Here is a 25,267-nt window from a genome sequence, read left to right on the forward strand (position 1 = left end):
CAGGTTCTCCTGCGGCCGCCTGGATGTGTTGGCTCCGGGTTGTGAAAATAGAGTTGACCAAACAGTACAAAAGCACAGACAAAAAACAAACCAGAAACCCCCATGCCTTACCATGGCGGGCTGATGAGTGAAGTCGTGGAAGGAAGGTTCTGCTCGTGCCCTTTTAAAATTCCAGTGCAACACACACACACACACACACACACACCCGCGCGCGCCCGGTCGGCTCTTCCCACTCCCTGCCACACTGCACCAGCGTCCCTCCCCAAGTCCTGATTCATGAACCGTGCCACCTTTGTCTCATTTGAAACCGTGCAGACTATTTTAATCCTTCCACCCCCACCCCAGATTCCCCCCCTCTCCATCCTCTGGAAAGCTCTGATGTAAGGCGCTCGCTAGGTGGGGGAGCGCTTCTCCCGGTCGGCTCGGGTAGGCGAGATCCCCAGAAGCCCCCTCCGCGGGACCTCTGCCTGCCGGGCCGTGACCCGGGGACCCCGCTGCGGGCGCGGAAGAAGCGCCTTGGTCTCTTTAAGGTGTCTTGCTCTCCGAGGTGCGGGCAGGGAGCCCGGGAGCCGGCGCGGGTCTCGCTGCCGCCCTCCTCTCCTCCCGCTCTCCGGCCTCCGGGGGCCTGCCCGCCCTCCGCCCGCCGCGCGCCGGCCCGCCATGCGGCTGTGAACCATGTCCTCCTCCTACGCCAAGAACGGGCCGGCCGACGGGCCGCACTCCCCCACCGCTCAGGTACCGCCCCCTCCTCCTCCCCCCTCCCGCCCCGGCGGCCCAAGCGCGCCCCGCCTTCGTGCGGGCAGCGCGGGGCCCCCAGTCCTGAGAGTCGGCCACCGCGCGCTCCCACCCCTCCTCCTAGTCCCTCTCCTCCAGCTCCTCCTCTGCCGCCGCCTCCTCCTCCTCCTCCTCCTCACCTCGTCCGTCTCAGCGCTCCCGCTCTGGAGCCCGCAGCCTTCCCCAGCCGATGCCGGGGACCCGGACCCCGCGCCCCGAGAGTCTTTGTTAATGGATGTGGTGGGTGCTCGCGGGCTGCTCTCCTCGGGCATCGTTGCAGCCGTCGAGGCTCGTGGTGGGGGGGTGGGGGTGGAGGCTGTATCTGGGGACCGCCGAGGAGACTGGGGTACGGGCTCTGGGAAACCCTGGGGAGCTGGTCCGGAGGCGGGCGCTGGCCCGGGGTGGTCGTCCGGCTCCGCGCTGCGGTCCTCACCGGCTTCTCTCTGGCCCCGTGTGTCGAGTCCAGGTGGCCCGAGGCACCACGACCCGGAGGAGCAGGTTGAAAAGATCCGATGGCAGCACCACTTCGACCAGCTTCATCCTCAGACAGGTAGGAGGCGGGCGCGGGGAGACCGCGCGGGCGGCAGGTTGGGGAGAAGGCCCGGTGCGGGGCGCGGGGGTCCGGGAGCCGAGCGCTGCCACCCAGAGTGCGAGCGGCGGGTAGAGTCTCTTCGCGCCCCTTTCCGGCCGGGGCCGGGAGCTCCCGCTGCGTCCTGCTTCCGCATCCCCCTGCGCGCAAAGTCTTCCCGGCCGGGCGGCTCCGCATCGCCCTCGAAGTTTGTGCGTTCGAATGCGAGTTGCTGGGGACCCGGTGTAGGGCAGGGATGTTGAATTTAAGACTGAAAGTATTTCTAGTTGCACTTTCCGTGTGTGGTAACGTCTTCAAGTCGCGTACTTGACTTTGAGTAACCAGAGCCCCAGGGGCCCCGCACACGGTTTAATTTGGCCGACAGGTCGGGGTCTCTGCTGTTTGTCGTATTTCGAATACTCTTCTTAGTGTGGGTCTTGGGAGAGATCTGCCAGCTCTGGTCAAATGAAAGACGCTTTGAGCAGAAAGTTTGGTGTCACTTGGGACCTCTGCTTTGGTTCGCTTAACTAGGGAAAAAAGACTGCCCAGACCTGGTTCTATTGAAATAAGCAAAGGTCGGCACTCAGTTCGAGGGTCTGGGTGGTACTACACTTCGTGTTTGTTTTCTTTGTAGTTTCCGTCTGTGTAGTTCTAGTGAGCGTTCTGTGTGCTAAAACATCGCCGATTACACTGAATGCTTAGGTCTCTTTCACCTTGACACAGGAGATTGGTCCTTAATTTTCTACTGCCCATGTGCTGTAAATGAAACCATCTCTACATAGCTGCTGGGTGCTAGCGAGATCATGCAAAAGTGAGTCACCTTGATCTCTCTTTGGAGCGGAAAAACTCTGGAGGTGTGTGCTTTCAGGGTGGCTTAGGAATACTTTGGTTGTGGCCCCAAGACGCTTTTATCCCAGGCTCTGCTGTGGGCTGCTGGAGTGACCTTGGGAAGTTCTTTTCCCTCTAGGTCACTGAGAGCATTGTGTAATATGTTTTTAACCAATGATGGCAGCTGGGGTGTGTTTCCTTAGTGATTATCGTCAATTTAAACAGATTATCTAGGACAAATGGGCTTTAGATTCAAAATTGGACTCACACTTCTCCTAAAGGGTTTATAAAGCATATTTAGGTAATATTTATTATGCAGTACTCATTTTCTGCAAACAGATTGTTACCACTACTGTTTTTAATTCAGTGAGCACCAAGTATTTACATTCTTAAAGTAAATATATTTTGGATCCTGAATTCGTTCTAAAAGTGCATTCTATTCCCTTTGCAGTGCTTAGATCATTTGTGCATTTGATAAAGCGAAGACATTCTTCATCTTTAAAAAATTTTTGACTTATGTGACTGAGATCTTGTTGATGTTTATTTTGTAGGTGCCTATTTTTGGTGGTGTTTCATTGTTGCAAATTCTTAGAAATACTAATTATACAGCAGTGTATTCTGTGAGCTGTTTGACTAAAACTTTTGAGTTCATCTTAACTGTCACTTCACTAATGCTTTAGACTTCCAACCACAAACAAAACAATCAATATCTTTTCTAATATCCTTCTTTCCTCAGTTTACTCCAATAAATGAGATAATGCATGGATAAGTTCTTGATAAGTGTGTTGCTATGTATTGTCTTAAAAATGTGAAAAGTATTGCATGCTAATAATTTTGGGAGTAATTTAAACCAGTGCAATGTATAGGACAAATATGTTTCATTAATCTTTCTGAAACTGGGATTTGTTGATTTAATAAAATGGTCTAATTTAAGTTTAGAAGTTAGTTGTAATTGTATGATATATACAATCTTTTTCTTTTCTGTGTAAAAATAATACATAATTTTTGTGAACACTTACAGTTGAGTAAGTATCCTACACATGATCTTGATTAAAAATGACATAATGGACCCTTCTGTAATGGCTACAATAAAAATAACAGAGGGATTTTATTTCTTTGACAAGCGATGGAAAGTTACTGCAAATGGAAGTTAACTGTGTTTTTTGAAATAAAATTGAAGAGTTTTCACCTGAGTGCCAAAGAAGTATTTTTTAAAAAAGCACAATAGCTGTTTATGTTATTAGAGCCTTCTTATTTGTAGAATGACTAACGATTTATTGTTTTTGAATTCTTGGTACACTGAAGTGATGGGATTTCTTGGTGATATCTCACACTCTGTGTGATGCCTTCGCACATGAAGAAGACAGTGGGGATGCCAGTAAAATAGTGCTGCTCATTTTTGTATCTTGTTATTTACAAAATTAGAGAGGGAAAGCGTTCACTAAAAAAAAAAAAAAATGATGTGTCGAATCAGATGGGTCATATGGGGCTGATGGTGAAGCACAGAGGACAGTTGGCAAATAAAATAAAACAGTTTATTTATTGTCACCTAGTAAAATTGTTTAATCTTTATTTTTTCTTTTTCTTCTTATTTTTTTATTTTTTTAATTTTTAACGTTTATTTATTTTTGAGACAGAGAGAGACAGAGCACGAACGGGGGAGGGGCAGAGAGAGGGAGACACAGAATCTGAAACAGGCTTCAGGCTCTGAGCTGTCAGCACAGAGCCGGACGCGGGGCTCGAACTCATGGACCGCGAGATCATGACCTGAAGTCGGCGGCTTAACCGACTGAGCCACCCAGGCGCCCCTCTTCTTATTTTTTTAAACACTTTTTAATGTTTATTTATTTTTGAGAGAGAGATACAGAGCGGGAAGCAGGGGAGGGGCAGAGAGAGAGAGACACAGAATCCAAAGCAGACTCCAGGTTCCAAGCTGCGCACAGAGCCCAATGTGGGGCTCGAAGTCACGAACCGCAAGATAGTGACCTGAACGAAGTCAGACGCTTAACTGACTTGAGCCACCCAGGCGCCACTTATTATTATTGTTAAAGTCTTCTTCAAACTGGTAAAAATTTGTAGTGTTTGTGTGTGTACATGCATGCATACACATGCACACATGTGAGTCGGGCTGAAAACAAACTGAGAAAGTGAGCCTGCCTCCACTCTGAGGACTGCTCACAAAGTCTCTCTCGAATCTGTGACCTTGTTTCGTGGGCTACTAGATTGCTGGTCTCCACAATCTAGGAGGGATGGAGATTTTGGAATGAATCCAGGAAACAACTAAATGGTTTCTTTGAGGAAAGGTGAGAAGATTAAGTATTTTGCCACGATAAGAATAAAGAGAGCTCGGGGGTAACCCAGTAATGGTCTTCAAAGTGTACACAAAGGCATTCTTTGGAAATGTGATGGACTGTTCTCCTTTTTCATTGAGGAAGGAACTCAAGAACTGCATGACTTAAGACTGTTGCTATCATTGAAATGGCTTTCCAAATGAGGCCGTAGATTTTTTTCCTAGGAGATCACTTGTGACAGGCCATTTGTGAGTGGATTCTTTATTCATGTTTTAAAATTTTAGGAAGCACTTATTTAAAAAAATAAGCTGTCAGCACAGAGCTCAATGTGGGGCTGAAACTCATGAACCTGAGCCAAAGTCAGACGCTAAACTGATTGAGCCACCCAGGCTCCTCTAGGAAGCAGTTATTAAACATCTGCTCTGTGCCCAGCACTGTGCTAGATGCTATGGAAGAGGAATGAAAAGACGGAGTCCCTGTACCCAAAGGATTTTATAATCTACTTATGGAGACACAGATATATACACACAACATAGTGAACTGTAGCAAGGAATTAGGGTGTGGGCAAAATGGCCATATGCACTGAATATTGTAATACTCTGGGTGTCACTGCACATAGAGTTGCTGTGATGGAGTACTCCAGGTTATTCTCACTGAGGTTACCCCAGTTTTCTCCCCTCTGGGGTTCAAAGCGAAAATCTGATCAGAGTGTGATTATTCTGTTGACCTCTCCTTGTTAAGGCTGCCCTTATCAGTACTGCAAGTCTTATAAGGCCTGGCCCCTACCATTTTGCAGCCTTATCTTAAACCATTATCTTTTAGCTTTGGACACAGGTCTTGCACACACCACCTTCCCTTCTGCCATTGGCTCTTTGTACATGCTGAGCCCTCTGTGTGGAGGGCTCTTGTTCTCCGTTCTGCCAAGTTAATTTTTAATCTTTGTTGAGACCTAGGTTTAGTCTTCACCTCTTTTTTACTACTTTTTATATTTACTTATGTATTTATGTATGTACGTATTTATTTATTGATTTATTTTGAGAGAGAGAGAGAGAGAGAGAGAGAGAGAGTGAGTGCAAGTGGGGGAGAGGGGCAGAGGCAGAGAGAGAATCTTAAACAGGCTCCATGCTCAATGCGGTGTTGGATGTGGAGCCCAATGCCATGATCCTGGGGTCATGACCTGAGCCGCAATTAAGAGTTGGACGATCAACCAACTGAGCCAGCCAGGCACCCTCTAGTCTTCATTTCTTTTTCTAATCTCTTTGATGATGTCAGTTCCTTAACCACGTACCTCATTCCAGAGTGCATTTTGCCAGGTCTCAGTAATTAGATTTCTCTGTTAATGTCTGTCCCCTCATCCAGATAATAAGTACCACTGGGGCAGGGACATACCTGCATTTGGGGCACTTGATTGTCTTTGTACCCTAAGCATTTAGCGTAGTAGATGTTCAATAAGTATTTATTTGGATGAATGAAGGAGCGGATGGATGAGGACTAGCTTCATATATTTTAGGCATGGCGTTCTGTTCTAACATTAAACTCTTTGTTTGATGGGGAGAAATTGCCTCCTAACAAAACTTCCCCAAATTTAGTGGCTTAAAGCAACAACATTTTTTTTTTTTTTTTTTTTTTTTTAAATTTCAGTGTGCTGTCCAGTTATTTCTGTGTGGTGTTATCTGGGCACTGGCATGGCTGAAAGGTCTAAAATAGCCTCACACGTGTGGTTGGCAGTTGGTGCTGGCTGCTGGCTGAGAGCTCGACTAGAGGTTTTGGCAGGGGGCTCAGTCTTCCTCCACCTGGGCTCTCAGCATGATTGCTTGAACTTCCTTACAACATGGTGGCTGGGTTCCAAGAAGGGGCATCCCAAGAAGCAAAGGAGGAAGCTGCAGATTTTGTAAAACCTGCTGTTGAAAGCTACATGACATTCCTTCTGTTACAATCTTTAAATCAAAACAAAAGGCTAGCTCAGTTTCAAAGGAAGAAGAAATAGACTCTTGCCATGGGGTACAACAAGGTCACCTTACAAAAGAGCATGTAGAATGGAAGATACTCTCGCAGCCGTCTTTGGAATCATCTACTCTAGATCAAAGAACCTTGGCTTTTTTTAGGTATGCTAAACAAACGATCATGATAATAATTCAGTAAGCCCACACTGTATTTAGAGATTTAAAACATATTTAGTTACTAAGTTGATACTATAATAAAACAAGCTGACAAAAACTTCTTTGGGTTATAATTTGGAGACACATTTCTCCAATAAAATGCAGATTCATCAACAGAAGGTATATGCTTTGTGCATAGCTCTAAGAATAATCATATGCCTAGAGACATGCATATATGCAAAATTTATCCATAAACTTAGAATCACAAAATTTTAGAACAGGAAGACATTGCAGAGGGAAAGTACTTCAGTTCCTCATTTTCAGATAAATAAAACAGAGACTCAAGGACAGAAAGGCTGTACCGACGTCACATCAGTGGTTGTAGAACAGAGACAGGGGACCTTACTCAGATCCTCCAGTTTTTCCACCACAACACACTTCATCCCTGAATAATCAGGATAGACATACAAACACAAAGATGTGGACACATGAAAAGACATATGGAGCTTATTCCTCTTAGATCCTAGAAATATTCTTACCTTATATGGTTACCGTGAGGAACAAAGCAACCACTGGAGAATCTCAAGACTGTAGTTTTTTTCCCCAATTTCATCATGAGATGGAATTTTTGTTTGCATGGTTCATGGTGGTTGGTTGGTTTGATTAGTAGTCATTGTATTAGCCAGTACTAACTAGGAAATAAAACTACTTGCGATTTTGCAACTGAGGAACTTGAATGTAGAGACATGGTTAAACAGGCAGTGGGAGAGGTTGGAAACTAACCCTGGAGGTTAGCAACAGCAGGAAGCCACTGTTACCTCCAGGCTAGCAGGACAAGTAGAGGAAACTGTTACTGGAACACAGGGGCCAGAATCACCTGGTAGATACTGTAGCCACTGGGGTACTGTTTTATAGGAGCAAGAGACAGAGGACATCACCTCACACTTGTTAGGATGGCTACAATCAGAAACACAAGAAGCTACAATGTAGGTGAGGATGTAGAGAAAAGGGAAGTTTCATGCCCTGTTGGTGGGAATGTAAATTAGTGCCGCCACTGTGGAAAACAGTATGGAGATTCCTCCAAAAATTAAAAATAGAATAAGTACCATATGACCTAGCAATCCCACTTCTGGGTATTTATCTAAAGAAAATGAAAACACGAACTTGAAAAGATACGTGCATCCCCACATACATTGCAGCCAGTGTTTATAATAGCCAAGGCGTGGAAACAACCTAAGTGTTGATTGATGGATGAATGCATAAAGAAATTGTGGTATGTATATATACGATGGAATATTACTCAGCCATAAGAAAGAATGAAATCTTGCTATTTGTGATAATATGGATGGACCTTAAAGGCATTATGCGAAGTGAAAGAAGTCAAATAAGACAAATACTGTATGATCTCACTTGTATGTGGAATCTAAAAACCCTCCCCAAATCAAAAACCTAAAACAAAAACTGAGCTTATAAGACTGATGGTTGCCAGACGCAGGGATGGGGGTATAGGTGAAATGGGTGAAGGGGTCAAAAGGTACAAACTTTCAGTTATGAAATAAATAAGTAATGGGGGATGTAATGTACAGCATGGTACATATAATTAATAATATTGTATTGCATATTTGCAAGTTGCTTAGAGAGTAGATCTTGAAAGTTCTCATTACAAGAAAAAAATGTGTAACTATGTATGATGATGGATGTTAACTAGAGCTGTGATCATTTCACAAAATATAGAAATATTGTTATGTTGCATACCTAAAACTAATATAATGTTATTTGCCAGTCATACCTCAATTAAAAGAGAGAGACACACACCTACAGAGGAGATGTAGCTTCTGCTAAAGAAGCCACTTGAGGGGAGAGAATGAGGAGTGACCCTCTGCCTCCCCCTTCTCCTGGAGTACTTGCCCTTGGCTGAGCCCAGCGGGAAGCCCGCTGACCTGGGAGCCTCGAAGCAGCCTGCAGACCTTGGCCCTCCTGAGAGAGAAAGCAGCACAGGGGAAGGGGAGAATGACCCTGAGGGAAACTGGCCAGGACCGGCACAACCATTGGTATATTTTAGCTGCATGGAAGACAATGATGAATCCGTCTCATTAGCAAAATTGGAAGTTTCCTTTTGCTCTGGGAGTAGAACTTCCTGGCTAAATGGGATAGTACAGTTGAGATGAACCCGAGGGAAAAGTTCACACCTATTTCCTGTGTGAATTTCATCTGGAATGCATCTTCCCAAATTGAGACCTGGTAGACCAAGAAAGAGCTCTGCCTCTCGGGCAAACTGTCCTTTCTTTGTTCTTGCTCTTGGGCTTGAAGGAATGGAATGGGATTTACGAAGCTCCTTATTGAGAAATCCAATTACTGGGCAACTAACCTATTAACCAGTCACTTGTACATTTCTCTAAGTCCCTGTTCTTGGCTCACAGAGTTCCCTAAATCTCACTTTTGTAGAATAAAGAACTATTTATCCCTTCACTTTAGGATGGTAAGATTTTATTGAACCTTAGATAAATTTTGATTGAAATTTTAATCTTTCTAGAAAGTAGTAGGATGCTGTGCAGACACTTAAGTTGAAAATAACCTCGGTTTTACCGTGACTCCCCTCCCTTACTTACTCCACCGGTGCCACAGGCAGTGTCGTCTGTCCGTAGGTGCTAAGGAGCAGAGACTCCTGTTTCATCGAGGGCCGAAGCAAGGGTGGACTACAGAGAATGTGGTTTCGTCAAACCGTGTGGGTGGCTGGTTGTAGAAATCAGTCCCCCTACTTCTGGTGAGTCTACCAACCCAGTGGTGTTCCTGGATGCAGCCAACCTAGTTCTGACCCACCTTTTCTGGCTGATGTTGTAGCATTATCCAGTCTCCTCACCTACGTCCTAGTTTGGCCATTTCTTGGTCTCATTTCTGCAGTGCAGACTACTAACCAGGGCGAGCAGGCTTGCATTTCACTCAGATTCCCTGAAGACCCTAGGAAGTATCAGAAGGCGTGTGCTCAGAGGGGCGGGCGTTCAGGCCCCATTCTTCTTTCAGTGTTTGCCTCTGCATGCCATTTTTAAGGCAACGTCTTGGAGCAGAGTATTTCCTAGAACAGTGCCATGTTCTCCGTCGCTCACACCTTTGCTGGAGCTTCCTTCCCAGCAGGAGTGTGTGCGCCGAGTGAATTACAGGCCTCGGAAACACAGATCGTCTGAGTTTGTCTTTCCTCACGGTGTGCCTGACAGAGATGCAGAGCACCTGGACGCTTTTCACTCCCTTTGCATCCAGGGTGTTGCACCAACATTTCCTCTGTGGGACCGTGCAGAGCACTTCCTTAACCATCCCAGTTACACACTCTTTTTATAATACCTCTCCAGGTTAGAATACAGCCAATGGAGAAATCTCAAGAAGAGCTAGGTTGTTATGCACAAAGAACCCCTATAAAAACACGTTCTGATCTGAGCAACTGGTATTGCCCTGCTTCACAGAGTTAGTTACCTGCTCTTGTACTTTGTGAACCAAGAAAACGTTGAGGTAGAATACGACACTCTGCCTTCTAGAAGAGTAAGTTGTGAACCTGACTACAGAGCAACACATCAGGAATTGTATGTGGATTTAACCATGTAAACTGGGGCAGGGAGTGGGGATAGGACTAGAGATATAAGCTGAGATTAAGGAAAAGTTGAAATTATTCCATTTTAAGGGAATAGTTTTATGGCTTTCAGGTAACAATAATGACAAGCTGTGTGCTATGGCAACCTGCTTTCAGAAATAGATAAGGCTTGGACACCTGGGGGGCTTAGTCGGTTAAGCATTTGACTCTTGATTTCAGCTCAGGTCATGATCTCACGGTTCATTAGATGGAGCCCCCCATCAGGCTCTGCAGGGACAGTGCGGATTCTGTCTCTCCATCTCTCTCTGCCCCTCCCCCACCAAGTAAATAAACAAACATTAAAAAAAAAAAAGAAATATAGAAGGCTGATATTTTATCAACACCTGGCTTGAATATAGAACTGGCTTTGAAATTCCTTGAAGATCGTTGTCGTATGAACTAGAGTAAATGTGCCCATCTACAAACTTTCTTATTTTCTTGAACGTGTCCTTTCTTATTACCATATACACAGAGCGGAGGTGATTACTTGACTCTGAAGGGGGCGTTCAGCATTTGTACTTTATGCACCGAAAGCATTAATTAGATCGGGGCTGTACCGCTTATGTGACAACTACTGAATGTGTCTGATCCTATCACTGTAATCATTTGGATGACCAGCGGGACCCATGTTATTTCTCATTTTATGTTCTTTGCGGGTGCGGGCATCTTTCTCGAGGGCTGCAATCTAATAGCTGGACCATCAGCCTTCGTTTGGAGAGGAAAGATTTTGTAAACATGAACTTGGAAAGAATCTGCCTTTTTCTGGGTTGTCAAAATCACTAGAAATGGTGAATTTGTGGAGTGTTCACTGTGTCCAAATAGTATAATAGTATTTTTAAACTCCTTAGGAAAAATTTGTTTGCAGTGTCTTTTTTAGTACTGGAAAGACCAGCAGTAATGGAAGTTCATAGTGGCTTACGTAGGTGAATGTGTGATACCCTCTACTTTCCTCTCGAATGGCCCCTGCTCATGTCAACAACTCAGATGCTGGTGATGTTTCCAAATCAAACAGGTGGGTAAAATAATCACCGTTGTTAGAACACTCTGAAGGCATGACTTTCTTACCTGGCCTCTTAGTGTGTCTGTGTGGAACAGAGAGGGGGAAGTCATTCTTACAGGAATTCAGAGGCTGTCTTTTGTTATCAACATAATCTAATTTTATTTTATTTTATTAAAAAAAATTTTTTTTAACGTTTTATTTATTTTTGAGACAGAGAGAGACAGAGCATGAACAGGGGAGGGTCAGCGAGAGGGAGACACAGAATCTGAAACAGGCTCCAGGCTCTGAGGTGTCAGCACAGAGCCCGACACGGGGCTCGAACTCACGGACCGCGAGATCATGACCTGAGCCGAAGTCGGCCGCTTAACCGACTGAGCCACCCAGGCGCCCCAACATAATCTAATTTTAGAACATTGTCATCACCCCCAAAAGAAATCTTGTACCCATTATCAGTCATTTTCCATGCTCCTCCCCACCCCTAGGCAACTATTGATCTGTTAGTCTCTATGTCGATAGATTTACCTCTACTGGACATTTCATATAACTGGAATCATATAAGAAAATGTGATCTTTTGTGATTGGCTTCAGTTTTTTTTTTTTTTTTTTTTTTCATTAACATATTCTTTACACCAGCCTGAGGTTTTCTAGTTGTAACCCCTGGTCTAAATGTGCAGATGTCGGCTCACTTGTGTTAAGGGACTTGCCTTTCCTTAAGCTTATGCTCCAGAGAGCTTTTCAAGTCATGGTGTTGAATGGGGATAATGATAATTATATTTATATTTATTGTGGAGCTACAGTCTCAGGTCATAGAGCTCAATTTTGTCAGGGGCAAAACTATTTGACCTGTGTGGAAATCAAGTCCCTGACCCTGGCCTCCTTGTCATCAGGATTGAACAAAACTGAGTTACGGTCATCTATAGAAGGGGATTTATATAATAGGATGAGATCACTGGGATTAAAAAAGTGAGTAATGTAAGTAGTTATTGCCATCATTTTCAATAATTTTTCATAATAGAAATATCTTGAATACTTACAATCCAAAATACTTTCAAAATTTTATCTAGATGTTTGTAATAACTCCACTCTGGTAATTATAATGTTTATTCCTTGGGAGATACAATTAAGGAGAAAGAGAGTGCTCAAGTCCCAAGCTAAGTACAATATTTATGGGACTTATTGGGTACATAAAACTGTACTCTTTATGTGGCAGGTGCTGCTCAATTATATTTGAGCACTTCCCTGGGGGACAAAAGTCAATTATCAACACAGTCGTGTGGGAGAGAAATAGGTCAGCTGCAAATATTCTCTGCTAATTTCAGAAAGCTTGAGGGGTGATTTAGTTTGGGGGATATTTTTTTTGTTCTTTTGGTCTCTGTGCTATAGGGAGACCTTCTGGTAGGGAAGGCTCAGTTTTTCATTTGGTATTGGTTGTCATATTCATTTACTTCATTAAAAAAAATTTTTTTTTAATGTTTATTCTTGAGAGAGACAGAAAAAAAAAAAAAAAAAACATGAGCGGGGGAGGGGCAGAGAGAGAGGGAGACACAGAATCCGAAGCAGGCTCCAGGCTCCAAGCTGCCAGCACAGAGCCCGACATGGGGCTCAAACTCACAAGCTGTGAGACCATGACCTGAACTGAAGTTGGATGTGTAACCAACTGAGCCACCCAGGCCCCCCCTATTCACTTACTTTAATATGATATAAATATTGCTTTTGATCCTGTAAAATGAAAATTAAACCAAATAATATCTTTTTTACTTTATTTATTTTTTTAAACCAAATAATATCTTTTTAAAAATGAGGTCAAAAACACATTGTAAGAGTAATTGTACCTTGTAGGGGCATTCTTATTACTATTGCTATTTTTACACTGACCGAATAAAATGCAAATTTCGTATTCCAAGTATTTTGTTTACTATTTCTACATGAGAAGAGTAAAAAGTACTGGTTGTAAAAAAAAAAAAAAAGGAAGGACATTGGGTTTTAAAAAATTAGGTTTATTTTTTTTATTGTGGTAAAAAAAAAAAAACATAACAGGAAATTTTACCATCTTAGCCAATCTTAAATGTATAGTTCAGTGGCATTAAGTGCATTTACCAGTGTTATTTTTTTTTAGTGGATGTGCGGGTTGTTTAAAAAGTGTAAGCAGGCAAACCTAAATATATCCAACTTATAAATACGCTAAAAACATCCACCTGGAGAGGCCTCCCACCACGTCTGTGGCCTTGTTAAAAGCACAGGCAGCAGCAGAAAACAGACTTCTTAGTGCTTCACGAAGCTGTGGCTCCTGGTTGAGAAAACCCAAGAAGCAGCCATCCAGAAGCGGAAGTGCCCTGGAACCCCACGGGCCCGGGTGGGCTTGGGAAACTAGGGCTGTGACAGGGGGCCTGTGCCGGTGGTGGCGTTGCCCTGGAATACCTGTTTTTACACGCCCGAATGCTTTTCTTCTTCCTCCACTCACTGACGTCCAAGCACCTTCAAGATGATTTGGGTTAAGGAGCAGCCTATTTGAAAAATATGCTTGTTCCCAGGAGTCAGGCGGCTCTAGTCATTCAACTAGAATGACTAGTCAAGTCAAACTAGTACTGTAGTTTGACTTCCTGTTTACCATCCTTAAAAGACCCGCCACAACAAAGCAGACACGGTCCCCAAGAAAGACCCCAGTCTCCCTGAGTCTGTTTGTCCTTTCTCACAGTCTCCTCCCCTTCCCTTCCCATCCAAACTTGTCCCCTCTGCTCCTGCTATAAGCACACGCACCCGGACTTGGACTCAGCCCCTGCTCTCTCACTTCCACCCACTCAGCCATGCCATTCCTTCTCCTTGAGGAAGGTCTCATCATTTCCACCTGTTGATGATTTTAGCATCGGTCAAACCCCTCTAGAACCTTCTCCCCCATAAAACTCTGTAGTATGGCTCCAGATCTCCTTCTGTGGCATTCGCTGGCATTCTGTTTTGACTCTTCTCCTTGTGACTCTTCTCCCCACCAGCTTGCGGGTCTCCCTGGACACTGTCACTTACGAATCTTGTGGGAAAGAGGAAGGAGGAGCAGGAGAAGTTGTAGGATATCACCATTAATAATCCGCATTTCACTTGTTCACTTCTCCTACCTATAGGTAGACACGGGACCTTAACACCTGCCTCCTACTATCTTGTCCATTTTTTCTGGGGGTCGAGGGGGTGCTCACAACTCTGTCCCTCGTTGATGTCTACTGCCACAGCCTTTGAGGAAGGCTTCTTGTGCTGCAGTTGCTCTGCCTTAGTCTTTGAGAACACTGCTTTCTGCCAACTAAGATGCTGCTTCTCAGGCAAAACCTAGAAGGTAACAAATAGCACCATGCCCTTCAGCCTCCCCGGACAAGCTGTGTTCCAGACGTCCTCAACTCTGGATCACACTCTGTCCCCTGGGCGCTCCCTGTGCGTCAAAGATTCCCTTGTAAAGCCCGCTTCTGTACTTTTGGCCTGCATCTCTCTGCAGGGTCACACTGGGGAACAGGCACTATTCTGCCTCTGCCCCAGGAATGTACACAGGACTTGCTCCTGTAAGCCAACTCCCATGCATGTTGATCTGTACAAATTGATGTGGATACAAGCTTTGAATCCCTTAAAAAATTTTTCTTAACATTTATTTATTTTTTGAGAGACAGAGTGTGAGTGGGGGAGGGACAGAGAGAGAGGGAGTCACAGAATCTCAAGCAGGCTTCAGGTTCTGAGCTGCCAGCACAGAGCCCGATGTGGGGTTTGAACTCACGAACTGTGAGATCATGACCTGAGCCAAAGTTGGACGCTTAACCGACTGAGCCACCCAGGCTCCGCTCCCCTCCTTTTTAATGTTTATTTATTTTTGAAGGAGAGAGAGAGAGACAGACAGACAGACAGACAGAACATGGATGGGGGAGGGGCAGAGAGAGAGAGAGAGAGGCACAGAATCCGAAGCAGGCTCCAGGCTCTGAGCTGTCAGTACAGAGCCTGATGTGGGGCTTGAACTCACAAACCATGAGATCGTGACCTGACCCAAAGTCAGATGCCCAACCGACTGAGCTGCCCAGGCGCCCCTGAATCTCTTTTTAGCCTCTGCTACAACATACTCATAATTAATTTATGAAGTTTTCTTTATTTTTGTTTTATGAATTTGTATTGGGGAGGTGAGTAGAAGAAGGAAGAGGAAAGGGAAGATGGTATTGGAGGCTGACTACTTTGAGAGTTAGTGCATGCCTGGGTGGGGTATCAGAATGGAGACCTTTGGATAGAAGGAGGCTCTGGGTGCCTGAGGAGAAGGACAGTGACCGGTGGGAGAGAGGGAAGTGAATGAGGATCCAACTTGGTCCATTTTAAGCTTTGTTCTGGAACTCTGTCTGCTAGGAATTTTTCAGTTGCAAGTAAACAGGAACTCAGCACAAATTGGCTAAGGCAAAACAGAGACTTATTGGCTCATGCAAGTAAAAAGTCCAGGGATAGGTCTGACCGGCTTCATGCATGGTTTGTTCTAGAAGTTCACGACTTCATCAGGGCTTCTGCTCCTTTCCTGTGCAGTTCCTTCAACACTGCATACTCTTCTGCGCTCCCTTCTGTGTGCTGCCTTGGACCTCGGGTTAACCCCTGTCATGGTGGTGGCAATACCCACAGTGGTTCAGGATCTCCCATTAACCCACCGCCCTGTTCGGAGGAGCAGGTAGCCTTTCCTATCATAGCTCCAGCAGAAGAAGCTGCTGTCAGGAGACTGCCCGACGTCAGTAGTTGGCCACTCCTAGGGATGAGATTGGGGTCGCCCCATCATGTCTGGGAATGGGGAACACCAGTTCCCTAAGGGAGTTTTGGGAGCTTGTGGTAGATGGAGAGGAAAATGGGTGCTGCGAAAGCAGTTAGTCAGATGTTTTCTCGAGGAAGGACTTTCATGTGAACCCCGGCAAATAATCAGAATTTCTTCCTTCTCCTGCTCCTCCTTTTTCTTCTTACCTCATGTTTTAACCATGTCATGGATTAAATTGGAATGTTTTACAATTGTGGAATACATATAACATGAGACTTGGCATCTTCACTGCTTTTCAGTGTACAGTCCAGTGACTTTAGGTGTGTCTGAATTGTTGTGCTACTTTACCACCAGCTATCCTAAGTATAGCTTTGTGGGCTAATCTGGGAGTCTTTCTGTTGTAACATCCTTCCTCCCTCCCTCCCTTCCTCCCTTCCTTTTCTACCTTCCTTCCTTCCTTCCTTCCTTCCTTCCTTCCTTCCTTCCTTTTCTTCCTCCCTCCCTCCCTTCCTTCCTTCCTTCCTTCCTTCCTTCCTTCCTTCCTTCCTTCCATCCTTCCTTTTCTTCCTCCCTCCCTCCTTCCCTTCCTTCCCTCCTTCCTTCCTTATCTTCCTCCCTCCCTCCCTTCCTCTCTCCATTCTTTCCATCCTCCTTCCCTTCCTTCCTCCTTCCCTTCCTTCCTCCCTTCTTTCCTTCCTTCCTTCCTTTTCTTCCTCCCTCCCTCCCTTCCTTCCTTTTCTTTCTCCCTCCCTCCCTTTCTTCCTCCCTCCATTCTTTCCATCCTCCTTCCCTTCCTCCCTCCCTTCCTTCCTTCTTTCCTTCCTTCCTTCCTTTTCTTCCTCCCTCCCTCCCTCCCTTCCTTCCTTTTCTTCCTCCCTCCCTTCCTTCCTCCCTCCATTCTTTCCATCCTCCTTCCCTTCCTCCCTCCCTCCCTTCCTTCCTTCCTTCCTTCCTTCCTTCCTTCCTTCCTTTTCTTCCTCCCTCCCTCCCTCCCTCCCTCCCTTCCTTCCTTTTCTTCCTCCCTCCCTCCCTCCCTTCCTTCCTCCATTCTTTCCATCCTCCTTCCCTTCCTTCCTTCCTTCCTTCCTTCCTTCCTTCCTTCCTTCCTTCCTTCCTTCCTTTTAAGAGAGAGAGGGCACAAATGAACGAGGGCAGAGAGAGAGGGGGAGATAGAATCCCATGAGGGGCAGAGAGAGGGAGAGAAGCAGGGCTCAAGCTCACCTGATGTGGGGCATGAGCTCACAAACCCTGAGTCAGATGCTTAACTACACAAGGTACCCAGGAGCCCCGTAACATTGTTTCTTAATAAAAAAATGTGTACACATTTCAGGGGTGCCTGGGTGGCTCAGTCAGTTAGGTGGCCGACTTCGTCTCAGGTTATGATCTCATGGTTCGTGGGTTTGAGTCCCACATTGGGGTCTGTACTGACAGCTCAGAGCCTGGAGTCTGCTTCAGATTCTGTGTCTCCCTCTCTCTGTGCCCCTCCCTTGCTCATGCTCTGTCTCTCTCAAAAATAAATAAACATTAAAAAAAAAATATGTACCAAGATTCAAATAACTGACTAAACAATGAATTTCTGGGACACCATGCATTAATAGAGGAATGACTACCGAAGTCATATTTCTCAGGACCTCTGTTTTTCTGTCTGCAAAATGGGGGTTTAAGTGGACAGGGCTAGTGACTTCTGAGGTTCCTTCAAGTACTAGTAATTATAGGACTTTATGTCTGTGTCTGCAAATGTGTGTAGTCAACTCCTATCTTGGGAGAAGACACTGTATTCTGTTGTTTCTGGGGCAATGCTGTGTCACTTAGCTGCTGAGATGAGCTCATAAAACGTGGGGTCGTTCAATATAAAGTATTATTGAAAGCATTAGATGAGGCTATCCTTTTTAGATTGTAACAAAGAGAGGCTGCGGAGATGCTTACAAGAAGAAAGATAATTTGGGATAGAGCTGGAATTTCTAGATCTTTCAAGCATATGCATACGGCATGAAAGGATATGTGCAGAATAGAGTGGCTTGTCAAGAATGAAGTATTTGTGTAATGTGGTAAGATGGTTCTCAGATGTGCATCCTGGAGGCTATTAAGAGGAAGTCGGCGGAGTAGTGAGGCTCACACTGCTATGATTATCACAGCCATCAGGAAGAGCAAGTAGCTAATGGGGCTTTCAAACTATAATAAAGAATGACGAAAATTTCCATATTGAAACTTTGCTGAAGGTGAGTGGAACCGCAAGATTGATTTATATCATTTGAGAACACTGCATTAGGGGCTTTCGATATTGGCTTTCCTGCTTCTCCCTAGTTTCTCAGGGGCATGATGTTTAGCATTCGTCACTCAGCATGGCTTCCCATTTTCCAATAAATAAGGCAGGAATTTCTGTTTTTAAGTGACATTAACTATTTAATAAGTACACTTCGGTGGATATTTTTATAACAGACCTCATATGTTCAAGTTGCCTGGGTAAGCTGGTGCACTTGACTGTTTCCTTTCTCATCCCTCTTCCACTCAGTGGCACATGCTCCTTATTTATTATTTAAAGATATATTTATATCCTGCCTTGTTCTAGAAATGACTTTAGTTAGCTTGTATGACATCACCAGTGAATTAAATGAACTAAGGAGAAAATAAGGGTAAGAATGTGTGCTGAATACGCAACTCTCGTCAGTTGCTAGTTGGGAACCTCAAGTTTGACTCTGAACTTTCTAGGACCTACCTAAAGAGGAAAGCAAGATGACTTACAGGATTTATAATGTCCATGGGTAAAAGTAAAGTTGTTTAGGAAAAGCACGCTGAGAGTAGATATTCTCCCATGTTTTCATAAGGTCGACACTGTGTAAGTCAGTAAGTTAAACCCTGAAGTGACACTTTATCATAATTCTGGAGTTGTTGCTTATAATACCCTTCAGTGGATAATGTTCCTCATCATGCTGGAGTGCACTTCAATAAAAGCAATTATGTGGGTGCCATTGATCTATGGTTCACTAGTGTCTGTGCTTCTCAACCTTGGCTGCCTATTAGTATCACCAGGTAAAAATATAAAAATCTGTGGGCCCAAGCTGCATTCCAGCTTAATTAAATCATGATTTCTGAGGATGGGACTCAGGCATCAGTGTTTTTTTAAAATTCCTCAGGTGATGAATGCTGCTCTCTGGTCTCATGTAATCCAAGGGGAAGATTTTAGAGCAGCTGTTTTCAACTAGGATGTATTAGCATAAGTTAGGTGATATTGCAGTAATAGAAACTTCCTTGAAACAGCAACTACAGTAATAAAAGCTTGGTGTGCACACATACTCCGTGTATCTCCTGGGTTAGCTAGGGGTGTCGTTGGTGTTGTTCTCACTCCAATAGGGCAGCCATTCTCTGGAACATTTCTGTTTGCTGCAGAAGAGGGAATGAGAGACATGGTGGATCACACATTGGCTGTTGAAGCTCTGCTTGGACGTATACTAAGATACTGTAGCACTGAAACAAAAAGATACAATGTATATTTCTTGGTCACTTAACAGTCTGGAGGTAGATAGGCAGGTCAGAGTGGTAGGTGGCTCTATTCTGAGATCAGTGGTCCAAGGACCCAGGCTGGTGGACAGGCTCTGTCATTCTCAACATTTAGATCCCATCTTTGGGCCCAACGTGACTGGTACAGTCATCGCTATTTCCTAGGCAGCTCAAAGGCAAAAGAAGAGAATAAGCAGTTTCATTTTGAAGGGAATGACCTAGAAGTTGAACATATTTTTGTGCTCAAAACCCATTGGCCTGAACTTTGTCGTGAGGCTACATCTGCCTTCAAAGGAGGCTGAGGAATGTGGTCTCTAGCTGAGTAGCCATGTGAAGGCTAGAAATCGTGACAGCTCTATTTCTGGTGAGAAAGAGAGACTCGATATTGGGGCCAGTTAGGCAGACACTGCCCTATCACAGTTGTGATTTGCAAAGTTTGGCTTTAAAATAAAAATTTCTTCAGGGGCGCCTGGGTGGCTCAGTCGGTTAAGCGTCCGACTTTGGCTCAGGTCATGATCTCGCGGTCTGTGGGTTCGAGCCCTGCATTGGGCTCTGTGCTGACAGCTCAGAGCCTGCAGCCTGTTTCGGATTCTGTGTCTCCTCCTCTCTCTGCCCGCTCCCCTCCCACCCCCGCCACCCCATGCTCATGCTCTGTTTCTCTCTGTCTCTCAATAATAAACAAATGTTAAAAAAAACCTTTTTTTTTAAAGTAAAAATTTCTTCAAATGACATTGCAGATGTCACCGTTGGTAATCAACAGACTTGGAGATGCTTTGATGGGGAGGGACTGTATCTGGACCACCCTCTCGGTTTCCTCCTCATGCTCTCTGCAGCAGTTCTAGAGGCATCTTGAAGGACCCATGAACATCAGTGATGTAGATGAACTGATGGTTCACATATGCTATAGACCATCTTCCCAAAATATTGTTCTTCATGGAAGCAAATTGGGAAGGCATTGAAGTGATGGGTCTGAAGAATCCTTGCGGGCAGCTCTGTCTCCGAAAGGCATCTCAAATCCATCTACTTCTCTCCATCTGTCTTCTTTCGCCAGCCTAGCTCCTCCTGTGAGCCTCCTCCTCTCTCTTCTGGCCTACCGAGAGAGCCTCCCTGCTTCCATTCATCACCCCATCCGTTCTTTACAGAACTGGCGGAGTTGTCTTTCTAAAAGGGAAATCAGATCATGCCATTCTCCGGTTTAAAACCCTCCAAATGGCTTTAAATTGTGTTAAAGTGTAATGTAAATTCCTTATTGTCTACAAGACTTTATCATGACAGGACGCCTGCCAGGCTGTCTTACTTCATCTGCTGCTCTCCTGCTTGCTACCCTGCCCCCCTACCGTCTCCCCAGCCCAGGCCTTCTTGGTGTTCTTTGAATAAACCAAGGTTAATCCTGTCTTTGGGCCTTTGCACCTCTGTCCTCTTGTCCTTGAATGCTCTTTCCCCAGCTCTGCACATGGTGGCTTCCTTCTCATTCTTCCCATCTCAGCCCAGACATTGCCTTCTTACACTTGTCTGGCTGCCCATCTAAGGCAGACCCCCACCTCCCGCGCTTACGTGCTCTCACATAACCTGAATTATGTATTCTTCCTTTTATTTATTCATTCCCATCCATCCTTACTGGATCATAAGTGTGAAAAAGGCAGGGAACTGGTAGGTATCTGGCATCTGGCACATTGTATGTGTTTAATAAATGTTGGTTGGTAAATGAATAGGATGGCAGTAGTTTCGAGATTCAGCACCTGCGTAAGAACCTGGGTAGAGCCCTAGTCTGTGTTGCCAGTTAAGTGAGAGATTGTGCTAAGGATAGACTTGGTGTGTTCTTTTAAGAGCGGAGGTATCTAAGAAGAACGTGTTTCTGAAAAAAAGGTTTAGAGGTGATCCGTGGTCTGAGGGTCCTCGCAGAAAACGTCTCAGAAAGTTTTCTCAAAAACACACAAACGGCTCTTTGTGGACCCATAGATTCGAGCCCAGAGACATCGCTGCTATGTTTTTGGCTTGGAAAAAAAATTAAAGCCGTTGTCGCCCCATGGCCCCCTGGCCCCTACCGTGGCCCGTCTAGCTCTTGACACTTCCCCTTTCTAATCCCCTTTCCCAAAAGACCTTATGATGACATGTATGCCCTAAGCCCTGGGTCGCATGTTTGATGTCGGGGATGTTATTTGCAATCTGGTGACTTGCAGCTGAGCATCAACTTTATTCTCTTACTTGTTTCAATTGGATGCCCCATCCTGGATTTGCTTAAGGACAGTTTCTGCCTCAACAGAACACATCTAAGAATGTGTTCTTCCTCTCGCTCAGCACCGTCTGACTAGCACTTGGCCTCAGATCTTCATCTCCTTGTGGCTGAAGCCTTGGTCTGGGGCCAGGGACCGGATGCCTGAGTCCTGCAGACCAGATCCTTTCATCCTAGACTTCCACAGCAGGCAGCAGCATGTGTTGGGCTCTGGAGCTTGAGCCGGAGTCGGGAAAGACTGAGATGGGAAAGGCTGCGTGTGTGGCCGAGGTGTGTATGGGTCAGTGGTGTAAAGCGACCAGTGGTACTTTGACCAGACCTGAGGGCGGGCCTTGAATCAGGCCAGAGGTCTGACCTGGGGAAATCGGCAGAGCCTGCCGGAGGGAGTAAGTGATCCCTGGGGGGGTCCTTTGCATCCGCTAGCGCTCCACCTGGATTACTCTCCCCTCCACTGCTTTTTCTGGTGAACTCCTACTCCTTTTCTTCACGATTGCATAAATGTCACATCCTCTCTACAGTCTTCTCCAACACCCCCGGGCAGAATTAGTTTCTTCCTCCCTTAGTACATTTGGAGCACTTCGCACATTGTTTTGAGATGGTATGTTTACAGGTCTCTCCCACTACCAGTCATCCCTCTCAAGGACTCGGCTCTGTCTTCATTTTCTTCAGAGAGGCAGCACTGCAGAGCTGTGAATAGAATGGGCTGTGGAATCAGGTGGACTGGAATGTGAGCTCCATCACCTTCTATTTGTACGACCTTGGGCAAGGAATACCCTGAGGCTTATTTTCCTCACCCATAAAATGGGGCTAGCAACATCTGCCTCACAGGGTGTTATGAGAATTTTGAGAACTGAGATAATGTACGCATATCTCATATACAAATTATTTTGTTTAAAACAACCTAGTGTAGCTATTCTGCTTTAGAAGCAGGGTAGAGGCCACGATTTGTACCAGTGCTGCTGCCTTCCTTTTCCAGAGATTGGTGGGGAAGGCTGAAATTTCAAAGCCTCTGCTGGTCCCTCTGTGCTTTTAAAGAGAGCATCTTAGTGGCGCCTGGATGGCTCAGTCTGTTAAGTGTCCGACTTCGACTCAGGTCATGATCTCGTGGTTTGTGAGTTCGAGCCCCGTGTCAGGCTCTGGGCTGACAGCTCACAGCCTGGAGCCTGCTTTGGATTCTGTGTCTCCCTCTCTCTCTGCCCCTCCCCCGCTCATGCTCTGTCTCTCTCTCTCTCTCCCTGTCAAAAACAAATAAACATTAAAACAATTTTAGGAGAGCATCTTAGAAGGATGATAGTTGTGTTGATGACATGGCTGCTGGTGGTGATGGTGGTTGTGGTGATGGCAGAGGTGGTGGTATTTGTGGCAATGATGGTGGTGTTGGTGATGTTGGGGGTGAGGTGGTGGCAGGGATGTTGGTAAAGGTGGTGGCTATGGTGAGGCTGGGTGTGTGGGGGTAGTTGTTGTGGAGCTGACGGTGGTAAGTGTTGGTAGCTCTGAAGGCTTTGGGAACAAGCTAGTTTCTGGCACCTACTCTGGGTTGCTCACCTCTGCTGCTCAGCCCGCTACTGGGATTCATGGTCCCCAGCTCCTGGAGTGATGACTACACAGCTTTGTTTCTGTTGTCTTGCCATTCTGCCTCTGCTTGCCCACTTTATTCTAACTTGGTCCACATAGGCTTCCTTGGGGTTCCTTACCTGGCTCAGCTCTTGACTCTATCTCTGTACATTGGCTTTGGGGGTAGATTCCTGGATCTGTTGTAGAATCCCATCCCATCCGCCTCCATGCGGTCTTGTCTCTTTGGTCCTAGATCCCTGATCTTCACCCTGGAGCCAGAGACGTGTCCCCAGTAGATTAGTCCTTTGAGTTGCTTGTCAGATGAGAGATTTTAATCCTAGGAGATTACATTTCTTGTTGAAGGGGTTTCCCAAGTTTTGGGAGCCCCCTCTTGAAGAAGACAGCTGGTAATGGAGAATGGACTCTGTTTTAAACAATGAAAGCAGACTGACAGATATGCCCACAATTATGTCTTTTATTCTCTTTTCAAAATGTATCTTTAATTATTTTCAGAGTTTTTATGATCCTGCACTCTGTTCCAATCTCTTTAATGTTATTTAACCTGTTTGGTTTTTTTTTATTTGTATATTTAATAACGCATTTGTTTACATTTCTGTATCAGCTTGTTCAAAATTCATAATAATTCCATTCTTCTGCCAACTTAACGCCAGACTTGGTGATGGCACTAGAATCTGGGGGCGGTGGCTAAATTCTCATGGAAGCATAGTAAAAACACGATTGCCAGCTTACTACAGTAGGCAAACAGCATTGAGCTAAGGCAGACACTTCAATGGAGAGGACACTTTCAAGTGGGTTGGATTTGGTGCAGGAGTTGGGGGTGAAGGGTGGGATGCATGGATTTTTGGATCTTTGATAACAAGAAGGAAGGTTGCTTTGTTAAGGAAATTATTATGCTGACGTTATAACATTTGTGTTTCCTGATGGCTGACTGTCCTCAGTTCTCCTGGCCTTACTCTTTCTCTGCCAAGTGTACAAAGTAGGTGTGTAGATTTCTTCCAAAGACCGTGAGCATTTTTGTGATATATTGCTCTGTGAGAGCATTTCCCTGTTATTTTGTAAAATCCCTTAAATGGGCACAAAATTCTGGTCTTGTAGAAAGAGCCCAATATTGACAGTAAAAGCCAAAGTTCAAGGTCTGGCTTAGCCATTCTTAGATCTAGAATATGTCATTTATGTTCTTTAAGTTGTAGTTACCACTTCTATAAAATGGAAGTAATAACTGCCGTGCCTCATTGCGAGGTTTTTGTAAGCTTTGACTGAGACATTATCTGTGAAAAAGGTTTAAACATTCAAAGGTTTCTATTGCTATTTTTATATTTGACTTGTGATACGTATCTTAAGGCATGAATGTTCTTTAGGAATTTTGCTGTTTAGGAAAGCTAATTCACTTATCATGGATATTTATGAAAATAATTATACTTTCAAATTATCTTGCATACAAACATTCCTCCCAAATTTAGTATTCATTAAGCCCCTCTAGCCATGTTCATTTCTCAAGTTGTTTTGGAGCTGTGAAGTAACATTCAGCTCAGTGACAGACATTCTCCAGATTTCTGCCACCAGTCCATGCTCTCTTGGTCTGGAATATTGTTCCACTCTTGTCTGGTGTGTTCCTGTTGCTCTCTGAAGCCCCAGCTTAGAAGCCCCCTCTTTGGAATCTCTATTCAATTGCTCCTGGCGGAAGTCATCATTTCTTTCTTTTTCTTTCTTTCTTTCTTTCTCTCTCTCTCTCTCTCTCTCCCTTTCTTTCTTTCTTTCTTTCTTTCTTTCTTTCTTTCTTTCTTTCTTTCTTCTTTCTTTCTTTCTTTCTTTCTCTTTCTTCCTCTCTTTCAAGTAGTCTTCATGCCAGCTCATAGCCCAGTGCAGGGCTTGAACTCACAACCCTGAAATCAGGACCTGGGCTGACATCAAGAGTCAGACACTTAACTGACTAAGCCACCCAGGCACCCCAGAAGGAGTCATTTCTGTCCTCTTACAGTGTCTTGTTCTTATCACTAAACTGCCCCTGTCAGACTGTCATCTAATTGTAAATTAT

General features: G+C 44.9%; 1 protein-coding gene across 2 annotated transcripts in view; it reads left to right on the forward strand.

Moving 5' to 3' along the window:
* The first annotated feature begins 372 nt into the window (after positions 1–372).
* The window catches only part of CACNB4 (calcium voltage-gated channel auxiliary subunit beta 4), a 256,280-nt gene continuing 231,385 nt past the window's right edge, over positions 373–25,267 (forward strand). The window contains exons 1-2 of one of the 2 annotated variants that reach the window (XM_019456340.2): positions 373–735; positions 1,241–1,324. In XM_019456340.2, the coding sequence (XP_019311885.1) occupies positions 676–735; positions 1,241–1,324 (144 nt within the window). In that variant the 5' untranslated portion in view covers positions 373–675. Of the gene's footprint in view, positions 736–816; positions 1,015–1,240; positions 1,325–25,267 lie in introns of those variants that run through there. The other variant, XM_019456351.2, reaches the window with a different exon arrangement.

This window comes from Panthera pardus, unplaced genomic scaffold (genome assembly GCF_024362965.1).
Source record: "Panthera pardus isolate Hobbes unplaced genomic scaffold, ASM2436296v1 HiC_scaffold_10, whole genome shotgun sequence".
Lineage (NCBI taxonomy): Eukaryota > Metazoa > Chordata > Mammalia > Carnivora > Felidae > Panthera > Panthera pardus.